This window comes from Equus przewalskii, chromosome 27 (assembly GCF_037783145.1).
Source record: "Equus przewalskii isolate Varuska chromosome 27, EquPr2, whole genome shotgun sequence".
Lineage (NCBI taxonomy): Eukaryota > Metazoa > Chordata > Mammalia > Perissodactyla > Equidae > Equus > Equus przewalskii.
In genome coordinates, this window is record NC_091857.1 from 30068872 (window position 1) to 30087806 (window position 18935).

The 18935-nt window shown below is 40.9% G+C and overlaps 1 protein-coding gene and 1 long non-coding RNA gene across 2 annotated transcripts; both read right to left on the reverse strand.

Annotated features, from left to right (window-relative positions):
* Positions 1-1095: 1095 nt before the first annotated feature.
* On the reverse strand, positions 1096-5623 carry DNAJC28 (DnaJ heat shock protein family (Hsp40) member C28). The gene is made up of 2 exons (XM_008517199.2): positions 5198-5623; positions 1096-4276 (listed from the first exon to the last, which is right to left on the reverse strand). The coding sequence occupies exon 2, from the start codon at positions 4243-4245 to the stop codon at positions 3085-3087; it is 1161 nt and encodes a 386-aa protein (XP_008515421.1). The 5' UTR covers positions 4246-4276; positions 5198-5623; the 3' UTR covers positions 1096-3084.
* A 950-nt stretch (positions 5624-6573) lies between these two features.
* LOC139079921 (uncharacterized) lies at positions 6574-15553 on the reverse strand. The gene is made up of 2 exons (XR_011533962.1): positions 15162-15553; positions 6574-6889 (listed from the first exon to the last, which is right to left on the reverse strand). It is a non-coding gene; the product is annotated as an uncharacterized lncRNA (long non-coding RNA).
* Positions 15554-18935: the final 3382 nt, after the last annotated feature.

Here is an 18935-nt window from a genome sequence, read left to right on the forward strand (position 1 = left end):
TGATCTCAGCCCAGCAAGAGGCATGATGACAGCAATTGTGGGTCTATCCTTAGGCCAGAGGAGGAGAGGGAGCCCTGTCCCCCGCCTGGAGCTGGGGTGGTGCTGACACCCGTAATACCAAGGAAAGTATCTGAGGGTTACATTTGGGGCTGAGGGGTCCATTTGCCCCCCTCAGTTACTGATTTCTGAGAATCCAGACAGTGGAATGGTGGATTCCCTTTCAGGACTTCAATAAACGTACGTTGAGTAAACAGAACATTGTCAACAAGGAAAGGCAACACTTCTAGGAATAGGCAAATCAGCATGAGTCGCCCCTGATAGGTATCAGGAATGTCCCAAAAAGTGACTGAGGCCCAGTGATGGGGACCCAGGCAGTTGGCAGCAGGGAAGTATTTCAGGAAGTAAGAGGCCCCAGCCATAGAGACAAGGTTTCAGGAGACTCCTATCTCTGGGAGGGGCACCCCCATCGTGTTCTGGGGGCATGATGAAGAAAACGAATGTCCTGCGGTCATTCTATCAAGGAATTTAAAACCATAGTCCTGAGGTAGCCAACTACTGTGCCGAACCTCAGGCATATAGAGCAAGGGCAGAAAAATGATTCACAGAGCTGGGAGACCAAAGCCAGGAGTTTGAGGCTCTCTCCTCTGGGTGTTGGGCCAGGGTCCTAGTCCTACAGTTTGAAGAAAGGATCCACAAAAAGGCTGGAAGGCAGGCAGAGTTTGATATGTGCCTAATATAATAGTGACTTCATAAATCTCAACAGATTACCACCACACCTGAAAAGCTGACAAAGTTAGAAGGTGAAAACTTAACAGCGAAAGGTCAATCCTGCCTCATAAGAGAAATAAGTGTCAAATTCCAATTCAAGAAACTCCGATCAACTGGCCAAAATCTTTTTTCCTGGCCTGGAATTTGGTTACTTAAATAAGTAAATCTGTTTCTACATAAGTGAATTTGCCCTCTTAAGAAGATTATCTATGTCACAGTCAATTTTGATATCATCAATCGAAAAGATAAAATTCACTTATTTAGGTGGTCAGCCAAAAATATGGTTATTATTATTACTATTAGTTGTTCATACAATGGACCATTGCATAATCATTAAAATTAACTTTATTAATAAAGACATTTACAAACATAAAGTGTGCCATGTTAAAATTAAGAATTTACCAGAGGGCCACCCAGTGTCGTAGTGGTCGGGTTCTGCGCTCTGCTTTGGTGGCCCAGGGTTTGCAGGTTCAGATCCCAGGGGCGGACCCAGCACTGTTCGTCAAGCCATGCTGTGGCAGCATCTCACATAAAATAGAGGAAGAGTGGCACAGATGTTGGCTCAGGGACAATGTTCTTCAAGCAAAAAGAGGAAGACTGGCAACAGATGTTAACTCAGGGCCAATATTCCTCACAAGAAAAGAAAGAAAGAAAGAATTTACTAGAGTTTTCTGGTAACCTTACCTTCCCATTATCCAATATTGAAAGTGGCTTCCTTCATTTAAGTTGCTGCAATGCAGTTAGGTAATATATACCTAATTCCCATTTTTGACAAGATTCCCAGAATCATACCTTCTAAAATGTTTTAGAACTATAGCTCTTACTATAAAGTTCTACTTCATACTGTTCACAATTTTGTTTAGAGTAATATGATCATTGGAGAAGTCAAACGATAACTCATTCAATAAAATAATCGTATATGATACCAATTAATGTCCCATCATCTAAGCAGAAAAGCTTGAAATCTCCTTTTGAAGATGTAGTTTTATTTGTTGTTTTAACTATCAAACACTTTACAAAATAACTTGTTCTTCCAAAATCGGAGTGGCAAATGTCATGTTTCTGAACCACGTCCATAACAATGCTCTGGATTAAATAAGGAAACAGATCTGCTCCTCTTGACCACTCTCCATATCCTGCTAGTTGTCCAATTCTGTGGTTAAAGCAATTACACAGACCTAAAAATCAGATTTTCTGAAAGTGGATGGGACACAACAATCTCATGAATGTCAGTTTCCTGTCATTTGCTGAAAGGGGAAACTGGCATAAAATTCAGACATCTTGTCTCTGCTTATTATAGGGTTCCTAAGACAGGAAATTGGATCCCTAAGACAGCAAATTGAGATTGTCATTTCTGTGAAAAACCCTCTGGAGAGTCTGACACACGACACAGACTGCAGGTAGATTTGTGAAAAGCTAACATTTCAATCTCCGATTAGACATGAAGCCAGAAGTGAAATCTTAAGTTTTCACTGAACCCAGTGATTTTTTTTCACCTCCAAAAGGTCAGAAAATACACTCAGACTCTTTAAAAGTGGACACTGGGGTTTATTTCTAGAACAAACTAAATCAACTAGCTTGGCTGATCAATTGCTGCAGCCAATGGATCATGAAGTTAGGCAGGAAAAGTACAACCCAGATATTTTTAATTCAGTACCCACGGAGAAGGCCTTTATAAAAAAAGAAGAGTGCAGCAACTCCATTAGGCTAGTTTCCTGATCTTAACATTTCCAACCATGCAGAGAGTGTCCCAAAAGTCTTAGAACAGTTTTGAGCTTTAATAACCTCAGGTATATAAATGCAGCAAATTTTCAAAAAAACATATATCATCTGGAGGTTTAACTTGCCTACATTTTACACTTCTTTAGTTTTGTGACTTTTGATAACACATTTTTAGTTTTTGTTGTTGTTGTTGAAGTACCTGTGTTTGAATATGGCAAACAGCAACTGTTTTTAAGTTATTAAACCTTAAAACTGCACTAAGATGTTGGAATACGCTTTATGATCCCCAGTCTGAGTCCCTGTCCTAACTCATTTCACCTGACGACTGATATTTAAACTCTGAAACGGATTAAGCTGTTTTCTTGGAAGTTCTTTTCTCTTCTTGCTATATGCTCAGAACGAAGCTGGTTGAACATTTCGCTGGCTCAGTTTCTTACAGCTTTCTCCCTGACACTGGAGACGTGATCAGGTTTTCTGAAAAGTACAGAGGCACACAATTCTCAAACTCTTGTGTTATAGCAATAAATCAGCCTCTATGTGTGATGTCAGTGCAACTGAAAATGATTTGGGGCAGTACTGTGAACACTGAAATGGTCATATTTTAATAAATTTCCATACATTCATCCAGTTTAGAAAACCTGGCTTGACTCCAGGTGTTTTCTCCCCTTCTCCCTGATCAATGTTATTTGGGTTTTTATCTCTGACTTGTTTTGTTTTTATAAGGGTCTCATATATTTCCTGGGCTCTGGCAATTTCTTTCTGTGCATCAAAATGGACTTTTTGCCTGGTCAGGAGGGGAACAATTAAGTTAAAATCATTAATGCGCTTGTTTAGTTTTGTGATGTTTTCTTGAAACTGCTCACAAACTTGGTTCCACTGTTTCTGTTCAGTCGGTGTCATTGGATTCCCAAGTTTTTTCCTTGACACTAAAATTGCCTCTCTGAGTTGATCAATAGTATCCTTTATTTCCTTTTGCATTAGGATCCATTCTGGTTGGTATCCATTATCTATCAATATTCTGTTCAGGTTGTGAGTCATGGGATCAATATATGAACAGCCAGAAAATTTTTTTAGGGGTTTTCCTTTCCCACTGAGATTGTCAAAGTCTCCTTTTGCCATTGACTCTTGAATGAGATCCTCCACCAATCGCTCTATTGCTTGAGTTATCTTTTGTTCCTTACTCTGTCTTACATCTTTAACAGTTACACTATTAGGGAAATACTGGCTTTGTAGTTTATGCTTTTGGTATTCCATCACTTGCTCAGTTGCACGGTCTGCTCTAAATTGCCTATATTGCTTCTCTCGTTGACTTGGAGTTCCAAAACCAATACCTTCAAAACTCAAATAATGCCTGTGTTGGGGTGTTTTATATTTGAATTTTTCTTCTTCTTCTTCTGCCTCTTCAACTTTACTCTGTCTGGCATTTGTTTGTTCTATCACGTGGGAAAGCACTTTCCTATAAGCTTCTTCGATCCTTATAAATGTTGCAGAGTCAGCGGTACCAGAGCCACCGTCCGGATGGTATTGCTTGGCAAGTTTACGAAAAGATTCCCTGACATCATCTGCAGAGCATCCTTCATCCAGATTCAGCAGCCTATAATATTCTGTGATCCTCTTTTGGGATTTATGAGTTGACATCATCCTATTTCTAATAACACCAAGATATGGAAGCATTTTCCTTCGATTAGGAACCACTGAAGCATTTATCAGATGAGATCTAAGGATTTGAGCCATCATCACATACATTGTGTTCATTGTTGTACCCAGAGTTCTTCCTAGTGATGTTCTATAAAACGACAAGAAGTAAACGGAGAAAAAAGTTGTATTACCAGCTAATTAGATATGTTGAACAACACAGAAGAAATTACAAGTACAATAAGGTGAAATTCTTTCTAACGCTGCTGCCAAAATTCTTATAGCTTATTTCACTTATGTTAGCAGAGAAACGGAAGTTGATGTTTAGCATTAACATATTGTGACATAATCTGGAATCTACTCCTCACTAACCACAGAATTTTACAGCTGGCAAGTTCTTAGAGATCATCTAATCCAATCTTTTCCTTTTAGGAGAAAATCTAGGCCCAGAAGGTTAAGCAACATAACCAAGTCACATAGCAAGGTGTAAGCAAAATGGTTAGGGTTAGGGCACAAGACACTTGCTTAACTGTCTGTATCTCCAGCATATTATAAACTTCATCAGCACCACGATTTCTTTAATGTATCACGGTCTTTACAGTCTCAAGGAGTCTTCTCATGAGAAAACTTACACACAAAAGAATCAGAGAACATAGTACGGAACTAGTCTGACACTAAACTGAATAGAATCAAGCGTCCAAAAGACTTTTAAGCTCTATCTCATTAGGAAGGAGCTATTTGTTACATGCCGGGAAAACCAAGAGAAAGGTGAGCCCTCCCAACATGTTAGCTGTTATTTCTAAAACACATGGCAAAGAAGGCAGACTTGTACACACAACGGCAATGAAATGTTGGAAGTGGTTTAACTGGAAGTGAGATTTTGATGTAAAAATGCTAAAACTGAGCTCCTGGGGAGCCCAGTTTTCTGGACAATGGGGTCAATGGCTTTTAGAGTTGATTGGGATGGCGGTAGTCATGCCAACACGAGAACATGCCGCGGGGGGCGAGGGAGGGTAGGGGGTGGTCAGTCCCGACCCAGGACACGCCCCGCCCCGCCCCGCCCCCTACTCACCTTCACAGACTCTGCAAAGGGGCTCAGCGGCTCAGCGGCTCAGCGGCTCCGCGGCTCCGGGCCCCCATGCTGCCCTCTGCGCATGCGTGCGCAGGCCGCCCTTGACTCTTCAGGTGACTCCAGAGCGCCCGGCACCGAGCGCCTCCGCCGGCCTGGACCATCTGGCGTTTTATACTGAGGGGATCTCAGCGGAGGCGGAAGGCAGAGTCATACCTCATAGGGACAGGTGTCCTACCATACCAGGCAAGACAAGAGTCTCTCTTAAAACGAACTCTACCCAAGAGGACACAGGCCGGACATTTCGGAAGGCTCCGTCCTGCCCCGGGGCAATCCGCTCCGCCTCCGCTCCCACCGGGAGCGCGAGGTGGTTCTGCCGATTGGGATTGTGGGAGTTGTAGTTCTCCGGGAAGTGCGGCGCCCCCCCCTGCCCCGTTTAGTTATGGGCAGAAATAGTCCACCATTTTAGAATATGATTCTTTTCCTTTAAAAAAGGTGGCTGCATATTCTGCAGTCATCAGTCCTACTGATTATAATAAGATGTGATCAAAAGATCAAATTTGGGGGGTGGGCCCCATAGCTGAGTAGTTAAAGTTTGCTCGCTCCGCTTCGGCGGCCCAGGGTTTTGCCGGTTTGGATCCTGGGCGTGGACATGGGCCATGCTGGGGTGGCATCCCACATGCCACAACTAGAAGGACCCACAACTGAAAATGTACAACTGTGTACCAGGGGACTTTGGGGAGAAAAAGGAAAAAAAATCTTTAAAAAAAATTTTTTTTAAAAAAAAGATCAAATTTAGCATCAGGACCAAACCCACAGATTGATTAGCGTTTTTAATTGAGATCATGTTACCTTGCTTAATTAAACTCCATAGACTTTTTAAAACGTGTTCAATTTTCAATATAATATTGTTAACCATTTTAAGGATATGTCATGATTAAAATCAATATGCTTGAACCTCAGTCCATCACTTTCCACAGAGTGTAATTATCACCTCAAGTTTGTCAGCTGGGATGTGGTATAATCTTACACATAAGGCCTGATTTTCAATGAAAGTATATCGGATTAGCTGTATGTGTCATTTCCTAGTTTAGAACATCTTTTCCATGATTCTGGGCTCTCAAAATATGGTTGAACATTTTAAAACAAATTTCCCAATAAACAGGGGAAAGTAGACAGTTGGCACGAATTTCGTTAGCCCATCAAAACCTAATCATTGTCTTGCTGAGTGGGTAGAAAATAGATCTGATATTTTTTAAAGTTCCTAAAAAAACAAATTTCCTTACTATGTATTAAATACTGAGCTACTGCAAGAAGGATGCCACTGCAAAGCAACCTCTCTTCTCTTTGTACTCTTGGATGTAATTTCACACTTTGACTAAAGCAAGCAAGGGCTCCATTTTAATCCATCTGTGTTTTTTTTTTTTTTCATTTTCTGGTTCTGTGATAACCACAAAGAAGTTGATTTATTTCCAATAAGTGTGGTGCCATAGTAACCAAGATCACACTTCCCTGGAGACTGATTTCTGGTTCAGAAATTCTGAAACCACATATTGTCCCATGACATTTGCAAATGGCATCTTCTGGAGCTACAGTTCCTAGAACCACCATGAGTGTGCTTTCCTCTCTCGGTGCCATCTCAGTTCATTTTCTGCTCTGTTTGATCAAGGAAGAGCTTGCTGTAGAGAGTGTCAGCTTTAAACGAAAGAAGGCGATTGATTAACATATATAACACAACAATAGTCTGAGGGAGTGGGGTAAGGTACCATGGAAAAGAGAAGATTCACACACGTTTGGGTATCTTTTCCTTTTCCCTCTTCCCAGCTGAGTTAACCGGTTATCGAACCATCCTGAGGTGGTCCATAAGGGCCACACACGGGATTCGTGGAACTTTGCTAAGGGTAAACTGCCCTCCTCCACCCAGGATGTGGAATTTTCATTTTTGGCATTGAGTCAATGTGATGATTTCTTGTCACTTGAGCCTGAATTATCTGCATTTGAGTTGTGCTGATCTATGGCACTTTCTGTTCCTTGAAATGCTGAGTAGTGTATATACTTCCCTCTAATTGCAGGCCACTAGTGGGGAAACAAATGCATGTCAGCTGCCTGGGAATCAAGATTTGAATGGTTTCCAATCCATATTACATTTACCCAGCGTGTTTATTGAAATCACCGTGTTACAGTGCAACAACTCTGTGCTTTTTCTCGGCCTTCAAAATTTGTTTCCAGCTTTATTGAAGTCATATTTGATAATAAAAGTTATGTGTACTTAAGGTGTATGACTTGATAGTTTGACAGATATATACATTGTGAAATAATCACCGCAATCAAGCTCATTAACATATCCGTCACCTCACATAATTAGGATTTTCTTTTTCTTTCTTTTCGGTGAAAACACTTAAGATCTACTCTTAGCAAATTTCAGGTATTCAGGACAGTATCATTAACTATAATCAGTCAAAATGTTTTGATAAGTTAAAAAGACCAGAATATGGAGGGTTTGTCTCCTTTCTCTTACTGCTCACCAATTGTCAAAGATTTTAGCAGTAAAACTATGAATATATTAAAACAGTCATATAACACTGTTTGCTAGAGAATCAGTCAGGGTGTTTATGGAGGGAAATGGTTTTAAGGCAAATCTAATTCCAAAGACTTTGTAATGAGATATTAGGGGGCTTCTGTTCAAAAAGCCTACCACCTAGGGACACCCATGAATCACCTTTGCACCCTAGGGCTTGTCCAGAGACACCTCAAGCTCTGGGGTGAGATGATTCTGGATCATTTGGCCCATGCTATTCTCAATAGAAGAGCACAGCAGAGAAGCACATAAATCCAGTTTGCCACCTGAGCTCCTTTTTGAAGGTATCCTTCTTGATTAAATAAATAACACTTCTTGTATGAAATGAAATTAAAGAATCATCATTTCTATTCTTTCCTTGACAGCTGAGGTTTAATTATCTGCTCTGGGGATATCCACAGCAAGTGTTTGGTTCTATCCTTGTTCTTAGGAAATACACATTGATGTGCTTATGATTTAGAAATAAATGCATGTACAGAGCAAGGCAGTGAGAGAGCTCAAATAGTAAACCACGTGGCGTGAAATGTTAATAGGAAAATCTAAGTAAAGGTTATTTGGAAGGTTTTTGTAGTATTCCTGCAACTTTTCTGTAAGTGTCAGTCATTTTTAATTTTTTAAGAAGAATTTAGGGGTCAGCTCCGTGGCCGAGTGGTTAAGTTTGTGCGCTCCGCTGCGGCGGCTCAGGGTTCAGATCCTGGATGCGGACATGGCACCGCTCGTCAGGCCACATTGAGCCGGCATCCCACATCCCACAACTAGAAAGGACCTGCAACTAAGATGTACAACTGTGTACAGGGGAGGTTTGGGGAGATAAAGCAGAAAAAAAAAAAAAGAAGAAGAATTTATTTATAATTGCCAAAAATTGGAAGCAACCAAGATGTCCTTCAATCTGGTGAATAGACAAACTGTGGCACATCCATACAATGGAGTATTATTCAGTGATAAAAAATAATTGAGCTATCAAGCTGTGCAAAGATGTGGAGGAACCTTAAATGCATATCGCTAAGTGAAAGAAGCCAATCTGAAGAGGCTGTGTACTATAGGATTCCAACTGTATGACATTCTGGAGAAAATAAAACTATAGAGACAGTAAAAAGATCAGTGGATAAAAAAATGGGCAAAGGACTTGAATAGACATCTCTCCAAGGAAGATATGCAAATGGCCAATAAGTATGTGAAAAGGCTCAACATTCATTAGGGAAATGCAAATCAAACCCACAATGAGATAGCACATCATACCATTAGGATGGCTGCTATAAAAATAATAATAAAATAGGGCTGGCCCCGTGGCCGAGTGGTTAAGTTCGCGTGCTCCGCTGCAGGCGGCCCAGTGTTTCGTTGGTTCGAATCCTGGGCGCGGACATGGCACTGCTCATCAGGCCACGCTGAGGCGGCGTCCCACATGCCACAACTGGAAGAACCCACAGCGGAGAATACACAACTATGTACCGGGGGGCTTTGGGGAGAAAAAGGAAAAAATAAAAAATCTTCAAAAAAAAAAAAATAATAATAATAATAAAATAGCAAGTGATGGCCAGGACGTGGAGAAACTGGAAGCCTTGTGCCTTGGTGGTGAGAACGTAAAATGGTGGAGACATTTTTGATGGTAAGAGTTGGGAATTGTTCCTGGCATCTAGTGGATAGAGACCATGGCTGCCGCTCAATGTCCTGCGATGCACAGGACAGCCCCCACAACAAATTGTCTGGCCCAGAATGGCAATAATGCTGAGGTTCAGAGATCCTGCTGTGGAGTATTCTTTCTCTCGTTCCTCCTTTACTCTTATTTCTCCTGAGGTCTATTATTCAATCGAGGAGTAACAGAATGTTGGAATTAGAAAGGATTCTGGAAATTATTTAGTCTTACTCTTCAGAGAGAGAGAAAAATGACATACCCAAGGTCACACAGTTAGTGGCAGATTTTTCTGCTAACTCTGCAGATTTAGTCTCCACAGTGAAAGATTTTTCCTATAACCCTCCCCATCCAGAGGACAAACGTGATTAAACGCTACAGAAGGGAAAGCAAGTGCTAGCACGTTTGCATATCGGCTTGGCACATAGTTTTCTAAAATAACAATCTCGGTTCTCAGAGGAATTGTTTCAAAATGTAGTTAGTAGAACTAGATCTTTGTTAAGTCATTTTTCAGATTTTTAAACATGTTCTTTGTGTCCAAATCATCAGCTGATAAAAGTGCTAAGATGTCATTTCCCAGCGGGGTTCCTGCTTCCTGCAGCCCTGGGCTGGCCGGGGCCCTTTTCTTCACTTTATAGGATATCAGTGAAAAATGGACATTTCACTGAAGATTATTTAGAGGACACAGGGGAGGGTTCCATTCAAAGCCACCAAGCAACACTTCCTAAAAGCGGCCAGCAGACATCCTATTCTGTCCCCAGGCCTTACACCCCTCATCCCCTTCCTTCTCTCTGCCTTGCCTCTAAAGGGCACCCCAAGTTTCAACACTTCTTGCAGAAAACAGAAACATTGAAGTTTGCCGTTCCGCCCAGGCTTTCAAGGACCACTTGTTATCCTTAACTGGGTGCCTTGCATAGATGGCGGGGAGGCAGGGCAGAGGGAATGGTGGTGTCTGTGTCGTTCCCAATGCCAAGCGGTTTATCAAAGTGGTCAAACTACAGAACAACTCCCTTCTCTCGGCGCAGGGGTAAAATTTTGCTAGTAAGAAAAATAAGATTTTTTCCCTCCAAACTGTTAACATGAATCGCCCATTTAAAAGGCTATGCTCAGCATAAGAAGAATTCACAGCAACTTTAGAATCTTGGTTACCTCTGGAAAGGGGTCCAAGATATTCATCTGAATCACTATTTATAATAGCAAAAAAAAAAAGAAGGTTGGAGAAATAAATTATGAAACATTCCATGCTTTACTGCCTGTAAAAAGAAACAGTGTGGGGCTGGCCCGGTGGCACAGGAGTTACTGGTGGCACACGTTCTGCTTCGGGGCCCAGGGTTAACCTGATGGGATCCCGGGTGTGGACACGGCACCGCTTGGCACTCCATGCTGTGGCAGAGGTCCCACATATAAAGTAAAGGAAGATGGGCACGGATGTTAGCTCAGGGCCAGTCTTCCTCAGCAAAAAGAGGAGTCTGGCAGCAGTTAGCTCAGGGCTAGTTTTCCTCAAAAAAAAAAGAAAGAAAGAAAGAGAGAAAGAAACACATGTATCCCTAGGTGCAGCCGTGGCCATTGTATTTTGTGAATAAATAAATATTGCTAAATTGTAGAAAGGATGAACCAGTTGCACTACCAGCATATTTGGGAATGCCTGTTACTTCACTCCCTTGATAACACATTGAGTTAGTAATTTCTTTTTAAGCTCTGCCTATCTAGTAGGCATGTGCGTGCATATGTGCACACACACACTTAAAATCTATTTTAGTTGCTAAGGAGAAATGAGTGGGATCTGTTCAGCCACCTGAATCCCTGAAGGAGCAGTTTGTCCACCCTCCTAGTGCACAAAGCTGATGGGATAAAGTTACTTTGATTTCTGGTGCAACTTTCTCTGCCTTTGTGGTGAAGGCTTATTTGAGGGGTGCTGGGAAAAGAAAAATAGAAGAAAAGAGGACACTTCCTAACTCATTCTATGAAGCCAATATTACCCTAACAGCAAAGCCAGACAAAGATATTACAAGAAGATTACAGATGAATATCCCTTATGCACGTAGATGTAGAAATCTTCAAAGAAGTACCATCAAACTGAATCCAGCAGCATATTAAAAGATTATACACCACGACCAAGTGGGATTTGTCCCAGGAATGGACATTTCACTGAAGATTATTTAGAGGACATGGGAGGGTTCTCTAACACCAAGTAAAACTTCCTAAAAGTTGCCAGTAGTCAAAATACTGCTGAAAGGATGCAAGGATGGTTCAACATATGAAAATCAGTCACACCGTATTAAAAGAATGAAGGGGAAAAAAGCCACATGATCATCTCAACTAAGGCAGAAAGAGCATTTGTCAAAATCCAACTCTCTTTTGTGATAAAAACACCCGACAAACAGGGAATACAAGGGAACTTCCTCAACCTGATAAAGGGCATCTACAAAAATCCACTTCATGGTGAAAGACTGAAAGCTTTCCCTATGATCAGGAACAAGACGAGGATGTCAGCTCCCACCGCCTCTATTCAGCATTGTTCTGGAAGTTCTAGCCAGGGATATTAGACAAGAAAAAGAAATAAAAGACATCCAAATGGGAAAGAAAGAAGTAAAACTACATTTACAGATGATATATAGAAAATCCTAAAGAGTCAACAGAGACACTATTACATTTAATAAATGAATTCAACAAAGTTGCAGGATACAGGGTCAAAATATAAAAATAAGTTGTATTTCTATACACTAGCACTGAACAATCTGAAAAGGAAATTAAGAGAACAATTCCATTTAAAATAGCATCAGGGGCTGACCCCATGGCATAGTGGTTAAGTTTGATATGCTCTGCTTCAGCAGCCCGGGTTCACAGGTTCGGATCCCAGGTGCAAACCTATACCACTTGTCAGCCATGCTGTGGTGGCAACACACACATAAAGTGAAGGAAGATTGGCACAGATGTTGGCTCAGGGCTAATCTTCCTAAGCAGAAAAAAAAAAAGCATCAAAAAGAAAAAAAGTGCTTAGGAATAACCATTACCAAGGAGCTACAAGACACTGAAAATTATAAAATATTGCTGAAAGAAATTAAAGAAGACCTAAGAAAATGGAAAGACATCCTGTGTTCATAGATTGGAAGACTTAATATTATTAAAATGGCAATACTCCCCAAATTGATCTACAGATTAAATACACTTCCTTTCAAAATCCCAGCCCAGTGGCATAGTGGTTAAGTTGGCATGCTCTGCTTCAGTGGCTCAGTGTTTGCGGGGTTGGGCATGGACCTAAACACCACTCATCAAGCCATGCTGGGGCAGCATCCTACATACAAAATGGAGGAAGACTGGCACAGATGTTAGCTCAGGGACAATCTTCCACACCAAATAAATAAATTAATTAATTAAAAATCCCAGTTGGCTTTTTTTTGCAAAAATTGACAAACTGATTGTAAATTCATATGGAAATTTAAGGAACAGAGAAAACCAAAAACAATCTTAAAAAGAAGAACAAAGTTGCAGGAGTCATACTTCCTGATTTCAAAACACTCTACAAAGCTACAATAATAAAAACTTTGTGGTACTGGCCTAAGGATAGACATATAGATCAATGGAATATAATTGAGAGCCCAGAAATAAACTCATACATTTATGGTCAATCGACTTTTGACAAGGGTGACAAGACAATTAAATGGGGGAAAGATTGGTCTTTTCAATAAATGGTGCTGGGACAACTGGATTCACATGCAAATGAATGAAGCTAAATCTCTTCCTCACACCATATACAAAAATTAACTCAAAATGGATAAAGGACCTAAATGTAAAAGCTGAAATTATATAATGCTTAGAAGGAAACACAGGTGTAAATCTTTGTGACCTTGCATTTGGCAGTGATTTCTTAAATATGCTACCAAAGCACAAGTAACAGAAGAAAAAATGGAAAAATGAGACTTCATGCAAATTAAAAATGTTTGAGCTTCAAAGGATACCATCAAGAAACTGAAAAGGCAACCCATATAATGGGAGAAAATTTTCATAAATCGTATATCTGATAAGGATCTAGATCCAGAATATGTAAAGAACCCTTACAATTCATCAATAAAAAGACATTTAACCCAATTTTAAAATGAGCAAAGAATTTGAGTAGACATTTCTCCAACGAAGATATACAAAAAGCCAATAAAACATGAAAAGATGTCTAACATCATTTGTCATTAGGGAAATGTAGGTCAGAAGCAAAATGAGATACCACTTCACACCCTCTGGGATGGCAATAATCAAAATGACAGACAACAGCAGGTGTTGGTGAGGAGAAATCAAAACCTTCATATATTGCTGGTGAGAATGTAAAATGGAACAGCCCCTTTAGAAAACAATTTGCATTTATCAAAAAGTTAAACATGGGGTTACAATAAGACCCAGAAAATCCACTCCTAAGTATATACCCAAGAGAATTGGAAATATACTTCCACACAAAAACGTATACTTGAGCATTCATAAGCAGCATTATTCATGAAAGCCAAAAAATAGAAAGAACTCATATGTCTACCAACTGATGATTGGATAAACAAAATGTGGTCTATCCATGCAATGGAGTGTTATTCCATCGTAAAAAGGTATCAAGTACTGACACGTATTACAACATAGATGGATCTTGAACACATTATGCTAAGTGAAAGGTGAGCGATTGCTAATGCATAGGGGTTTCTTTCTGGCGTGATGAAAATGTCCTGGAATTAAATAGTGGTTATGGTTGCACCATCTTGTTAATATTCTAAAAATCACTGAATTGTGCAGTTTAAAAGTTGAATTTTATAGTATGTGAATTATATTTCAATGAAAAATCAAAAATGTTAATATTTTTAAGAAATTGGAGTACAAAAAAAGAAAAAAAAGAAATTGGAGTACGTTTGATATTTTATGTCATTTAATGTTTGGAAACTCATACCTAATAGAATCCTAGGGCAGTCTTAAATTATAACTGAAAATGTATAATTGAGTCATTTAGACTTTGATTCAAAATTAAAATCTTCCTAAATTTATATATGTTGTCAGCATATCTAAGAGAATTTTACTCATCAACTTATTTTATAAGTTTAATGTATCAGAGTACTAAACAAAACTCTGTACTCAGACATTTTGTTTTCTTAAGGCAGATAATAGAAGTATTTGGAAAAGAATGCAAATAAAGAAAAGTTAAAATTCAGCCTCAAATGTTTTCATTTGTCAATGGAATCAACTGTTAACCAAAGTCCCCTTAACAATGATGGTTACTATTTGCTCAACTTATAAACAAAATAAGATAGGTAAGCTGAATTTTGAATTTGTAACTTTAAAATTGAATATTATTATTATTGTTGTTTTTAAGACTGGCCCTGAGCTAACATCTGCTGCCAATCTTCTTTTTTTTCTTCTTCTCCCCAAAGTCCCCAGTACACAGTTGTATATTCTAGTTGTAGGTCCTTCTGGTTGTGCTATGTGGGACCCCACCTCAGCATGGCTTGATGAGTGATGCCACGTCTGTGCCCAGGATCCGAACCAGGGAAACCCCGGCCCGCCAAAGCGGAGGGCATGAACGTAACCACTCGGCCCCGGCACGGGGCCCGGAATATTAGTTTTAAAAAACAAAGTGTGCCTGAAAATTCTCTGCTCCCATCACTGCCCCCTACCTTTGCTCAGGTGATGGTACCAGCTGCTTGTGAGTCCTCACGGAAATAGTCTATACATGAGAATGCTCTTCTACTCCCCCCCCCCCATTTTTTATGTAAATGGAAGCATAATATACATACATTCCTTTACTTTTTTCACTTGACAACATTTCAGTTGTTCTAGAAAATTCCTGCCATTCTTTTGAAGAAAATAATATTCACAGAGGGCTTCCTGTAGATAAACCTGCAGAGGGTTTACTTTCTGCTCTTCATTCTCTCATGTCTTCAAAGCAACCTCTATCAGCCAAACCTGGATGGTGGTTGGGTTGGCGCTTCTGTTCGAGTGGAAGGAAGATGCCGCTGCAGTTACTGCTCTCAGTGGCCTAGATGGGCCACCAGGAAATAGAGAAATAAGAAATAGAACCTTTAAGGGGGTGATTAAAATAAGACCGGGAGGGTGGGCCCTGATCCAATCTGACTGGTGTCCTTATACAAGGCCTACAAGTCAAGGAGAGAGGCCTCGAGAAGCCGAACCTGCTGACGCCTGGATCTCAGACTTCCTGCCTCCAGAACTGTGGGGAAATAATTTCTGTTGTTTATTCCGCCCACTCTGCGGTGTTTTGTTACAGCAGACCTAGCAAACGAGTACAACAGGTCTCTTTGATCCTCATACGTCCCAACAACTTATCCAAACTGTTTCCTCCCAGACGGAAAACTCTAGAAGCGAGTAGAAGCTTTAGCCCCCTCACTTCCCTCCGCTGGACATGCCCTGTCCTGCAGGGCTAGTCTCCTCCTTCAGAGTGGCCGAGCCCCCTTGGATGTTTGCATTTGGGTGGGGCATGCTTGGGGCCCCAGAGCCTCCCCATGCAAGGGAATGGATTTAAGATTCTGGGATTTTTGGCCTGCTGAAAGTCCATGAGGGGGTGGAGGGTAGCTATTTCTCTCTCCTTGCTCTGCTCGGCCTCTAGGATAACAGAGTTGGAAGCTCATTCCCCGCTTCTTGAAATGCCCTTCTCCCTGCTTCGGTGGCATCCGTCTCTCCCAGGCCTCACTACTGCAATGCCTCTTTGTCTCCTCCTCGCTCCCTTGATTACTAAGTATCCTAGTGCTGTGGTGCTCTAGAGTCCCTGACTCATCATCTCCACTTGCCACCCAGGTGGATTCCAGTGCCTAAGCTCCACCTCTAAGCTGTGACTGCCCCAGGAGTGGTATCAGGCAGTCAGTACCCGCATCCCTAAAGGAGGGCAAGTACATCCCACCTCCCCTTTGAAGATCCTTCTTTCCTCATTTTGCAAAAGGAAGGTGTACTTTTCCCTTATCCTGAATCTTACTGAGGGTTCTGTCAACACCTTCAGGGCACCAAAGGCACAATTGAAAAGGTTGATTTGCTGTGGATGCTGAGAAAGGGAAATAAACCCCTTTACAAAATTGGAGTTTCCATACTTGGCTTTCAACAAAATAAAGGAGGACCTAATAGATTTGTCAGCTGAATATTTAATTTAAAATTATTTTCCACGATCTTTTTGTTTTGTTTTTGCATATAATTGAAAGAGTTAAGGGACTGAGTGATATTGCTGTGACAAAACTGTTTTTTCCTTTAAATTTTTGGAGTTTAGTGGTGCAGAAAAATTAAAAATGCAGTTTTGATTTTCCACAGATTTTTCAATTTATGAAGTTTTATTTTTTTTAAAAAATGAAATTGATTCAGAATACTGAAATCTTCATGGCTTTATTGCAGTGCTCAGAATCCAGGTAGGTATCAGGAGTTAGCATCCTTAATCAGTTTACCCATGAGACTTAGCAGGATAACAGATGGAGGATTTGAGGAGTAGGATTGCTGTTCTGATAGACGGTCTTTAACACGATTTCTGTCACAAAGCATGGAAGTCCTATCTGTATTCATTTAAATGACCACATGTTCTGAATGTGAAGTATTTTAAATGTAAGTTTGATGTATTTTATAAGATTAAATGTAATCCTGATATATTTCGACAACTATAAACCAATTTTTTTTTTCCTTTTTTTCCCCAAAGCCCCCCAGTACATAGTTGTATATTCTTCGTTGTGGGTCCTTCTAGTTGTGGCATGTGGGATGCTGCCTCAGTGTGGCTTGATGAGCAGTGCCATGTCCCTGACCAGGATTCGAACTAACGAAACACTGGGCCGCCTGCAGTGGAGCGCGCACTTAACCACTCGGCCACGGAGCCGGCCCCTAAATTAATTTTTTTTACAGTGACAGAGGAGTCATATCTTTTTTGCGAACAGTTTTATTGCGATATAATTCGCATGTCACACAATTCACCCATTTGAAGAGTACAGTTCAATGGCGTTAGGTATGTTCATGGTGTAGTGCAACCATCACCAACATCAATTTTAGGACATTCTCATTACCCAAAGGGAAACCCCACACCCTTTGGTAATCTCCCCCAACTGCCTCTATCCCCCCAGCCCTGGGCAGCTACTAGTCTACTCTCTGTCTCTATTAGATTTACTATTCTGGACATTCCGTATAATTGGAATCATAAATATGTGGTCATTTGTGACCGGATTCTTTCACTTAGCTTAACATCTCAAGGTTCATCCACGGTGTAGCATGTGTCACTAGTTCATTCCTTTTTACGGCTGAGTGATACGCCATTGTGTGGATAGACCACATTGTATTTATCGATTCTTTAGCTGATGAACATTTGGATTGTTTCTGCTTAATTTTTAAATGTTAATTCACAATTGGGTTCAGATAAAGGAAAATGGCCTTACTTTGTGGTAAATATAAGGCTTATTCGGCTTGTGAAAGAATGGCTATCAGAGACTCTCTTTTAAATGTGATGGAGGAGGCAAAATTTATGTTAGAGAGATCATTTATAAAAAGCAGCTCAGGGAGATAAGAAGCCAAAAGGAACTGTAGCATAACATGAACTTAAAAAAACAAAAAAACCTGGGATTTTATAATCTTCCTGAACTACTTCCCGCTGTATCTGTCACTTGAACTGTGGAGTTGTCATATGGGGGCAGCTGAGCATCGGAATCCCCTTGGCGGGTTTGGGGCAGCCACCATGTGAGGCAGTTTCACTCTCTGACAGCCTGAGGCCATATTCCTGCTCTCCCTGACCCCACCACACCGTGAGAGCAGGGTGGATGACCTAAACTTGGCCAATCTCATAGTCCGGCCTGGGACTTCAAGACTGAATGAGAGACCCAGAGACAGGTGGCCAGAGCGCGTTTGGGTTGTGAGAGCAGTTGCAGGTCGAGTGCCCGCCAGAAGTGGCGCTGGTGGAGCCTGACTTGGCCACGGCAGCAGCGTCCTTGTCAGCCTCCCCCTGGGCATGATTTTCGCTGTGGCTCTGGCTGCTTAGCATGGGAGAGACTAGCCAAGGAAATTGTGGGGGAAAAAAATTAATGAGAAGGGACTAGCTGAACCAGTTATTACACTTTATTATGATTAAATACTATATTGTACTTCAGTTATTTAAAAAGTTTGTATAGTAGTTAAAAGTAGTAAGTAAAAAATTTGAGAGGGAACATTTAGAGGCCATGAAATATGTCTTAGAAATTATAACATTCCTCTTCAGAACATTTGGCTTACTTATCATTTTGGAACTCACACTTGAATCCTTTCCTTTGTCATGTGTAACCAGCAGGGTTGATTAAATTGGACTCTCCCTTCCCACCCCCACATACAAATCTATTTTTTTTTCTTTTGAGGAAGATTACCCCTAACTACTGCCAATCCTCCTCTTTTTGCTGAGGAAGACTGGCCCTGAGCTAACATCCATGCCCATCTTCCTCTATATTATACATGGGATGCCTACCACAGCATGGCGTGCCAAGCGGTGCCATGTCTGCACCCAGGATCCGAACTGGCGAACCCTGGGCCGCTGAGAAGCAGAACGTGCACACTTAACCACTGTGCCACCG

What these genes read in the sequence shown, in the direction of transcription:
- DNAJC28 (XM_008517199.2), bottom strand. Translation starts at nt 4,245, where the DNA reads ATGAACACAATGTATGTGATGATGGCTCAAATCCTTAGATCTCATCTG.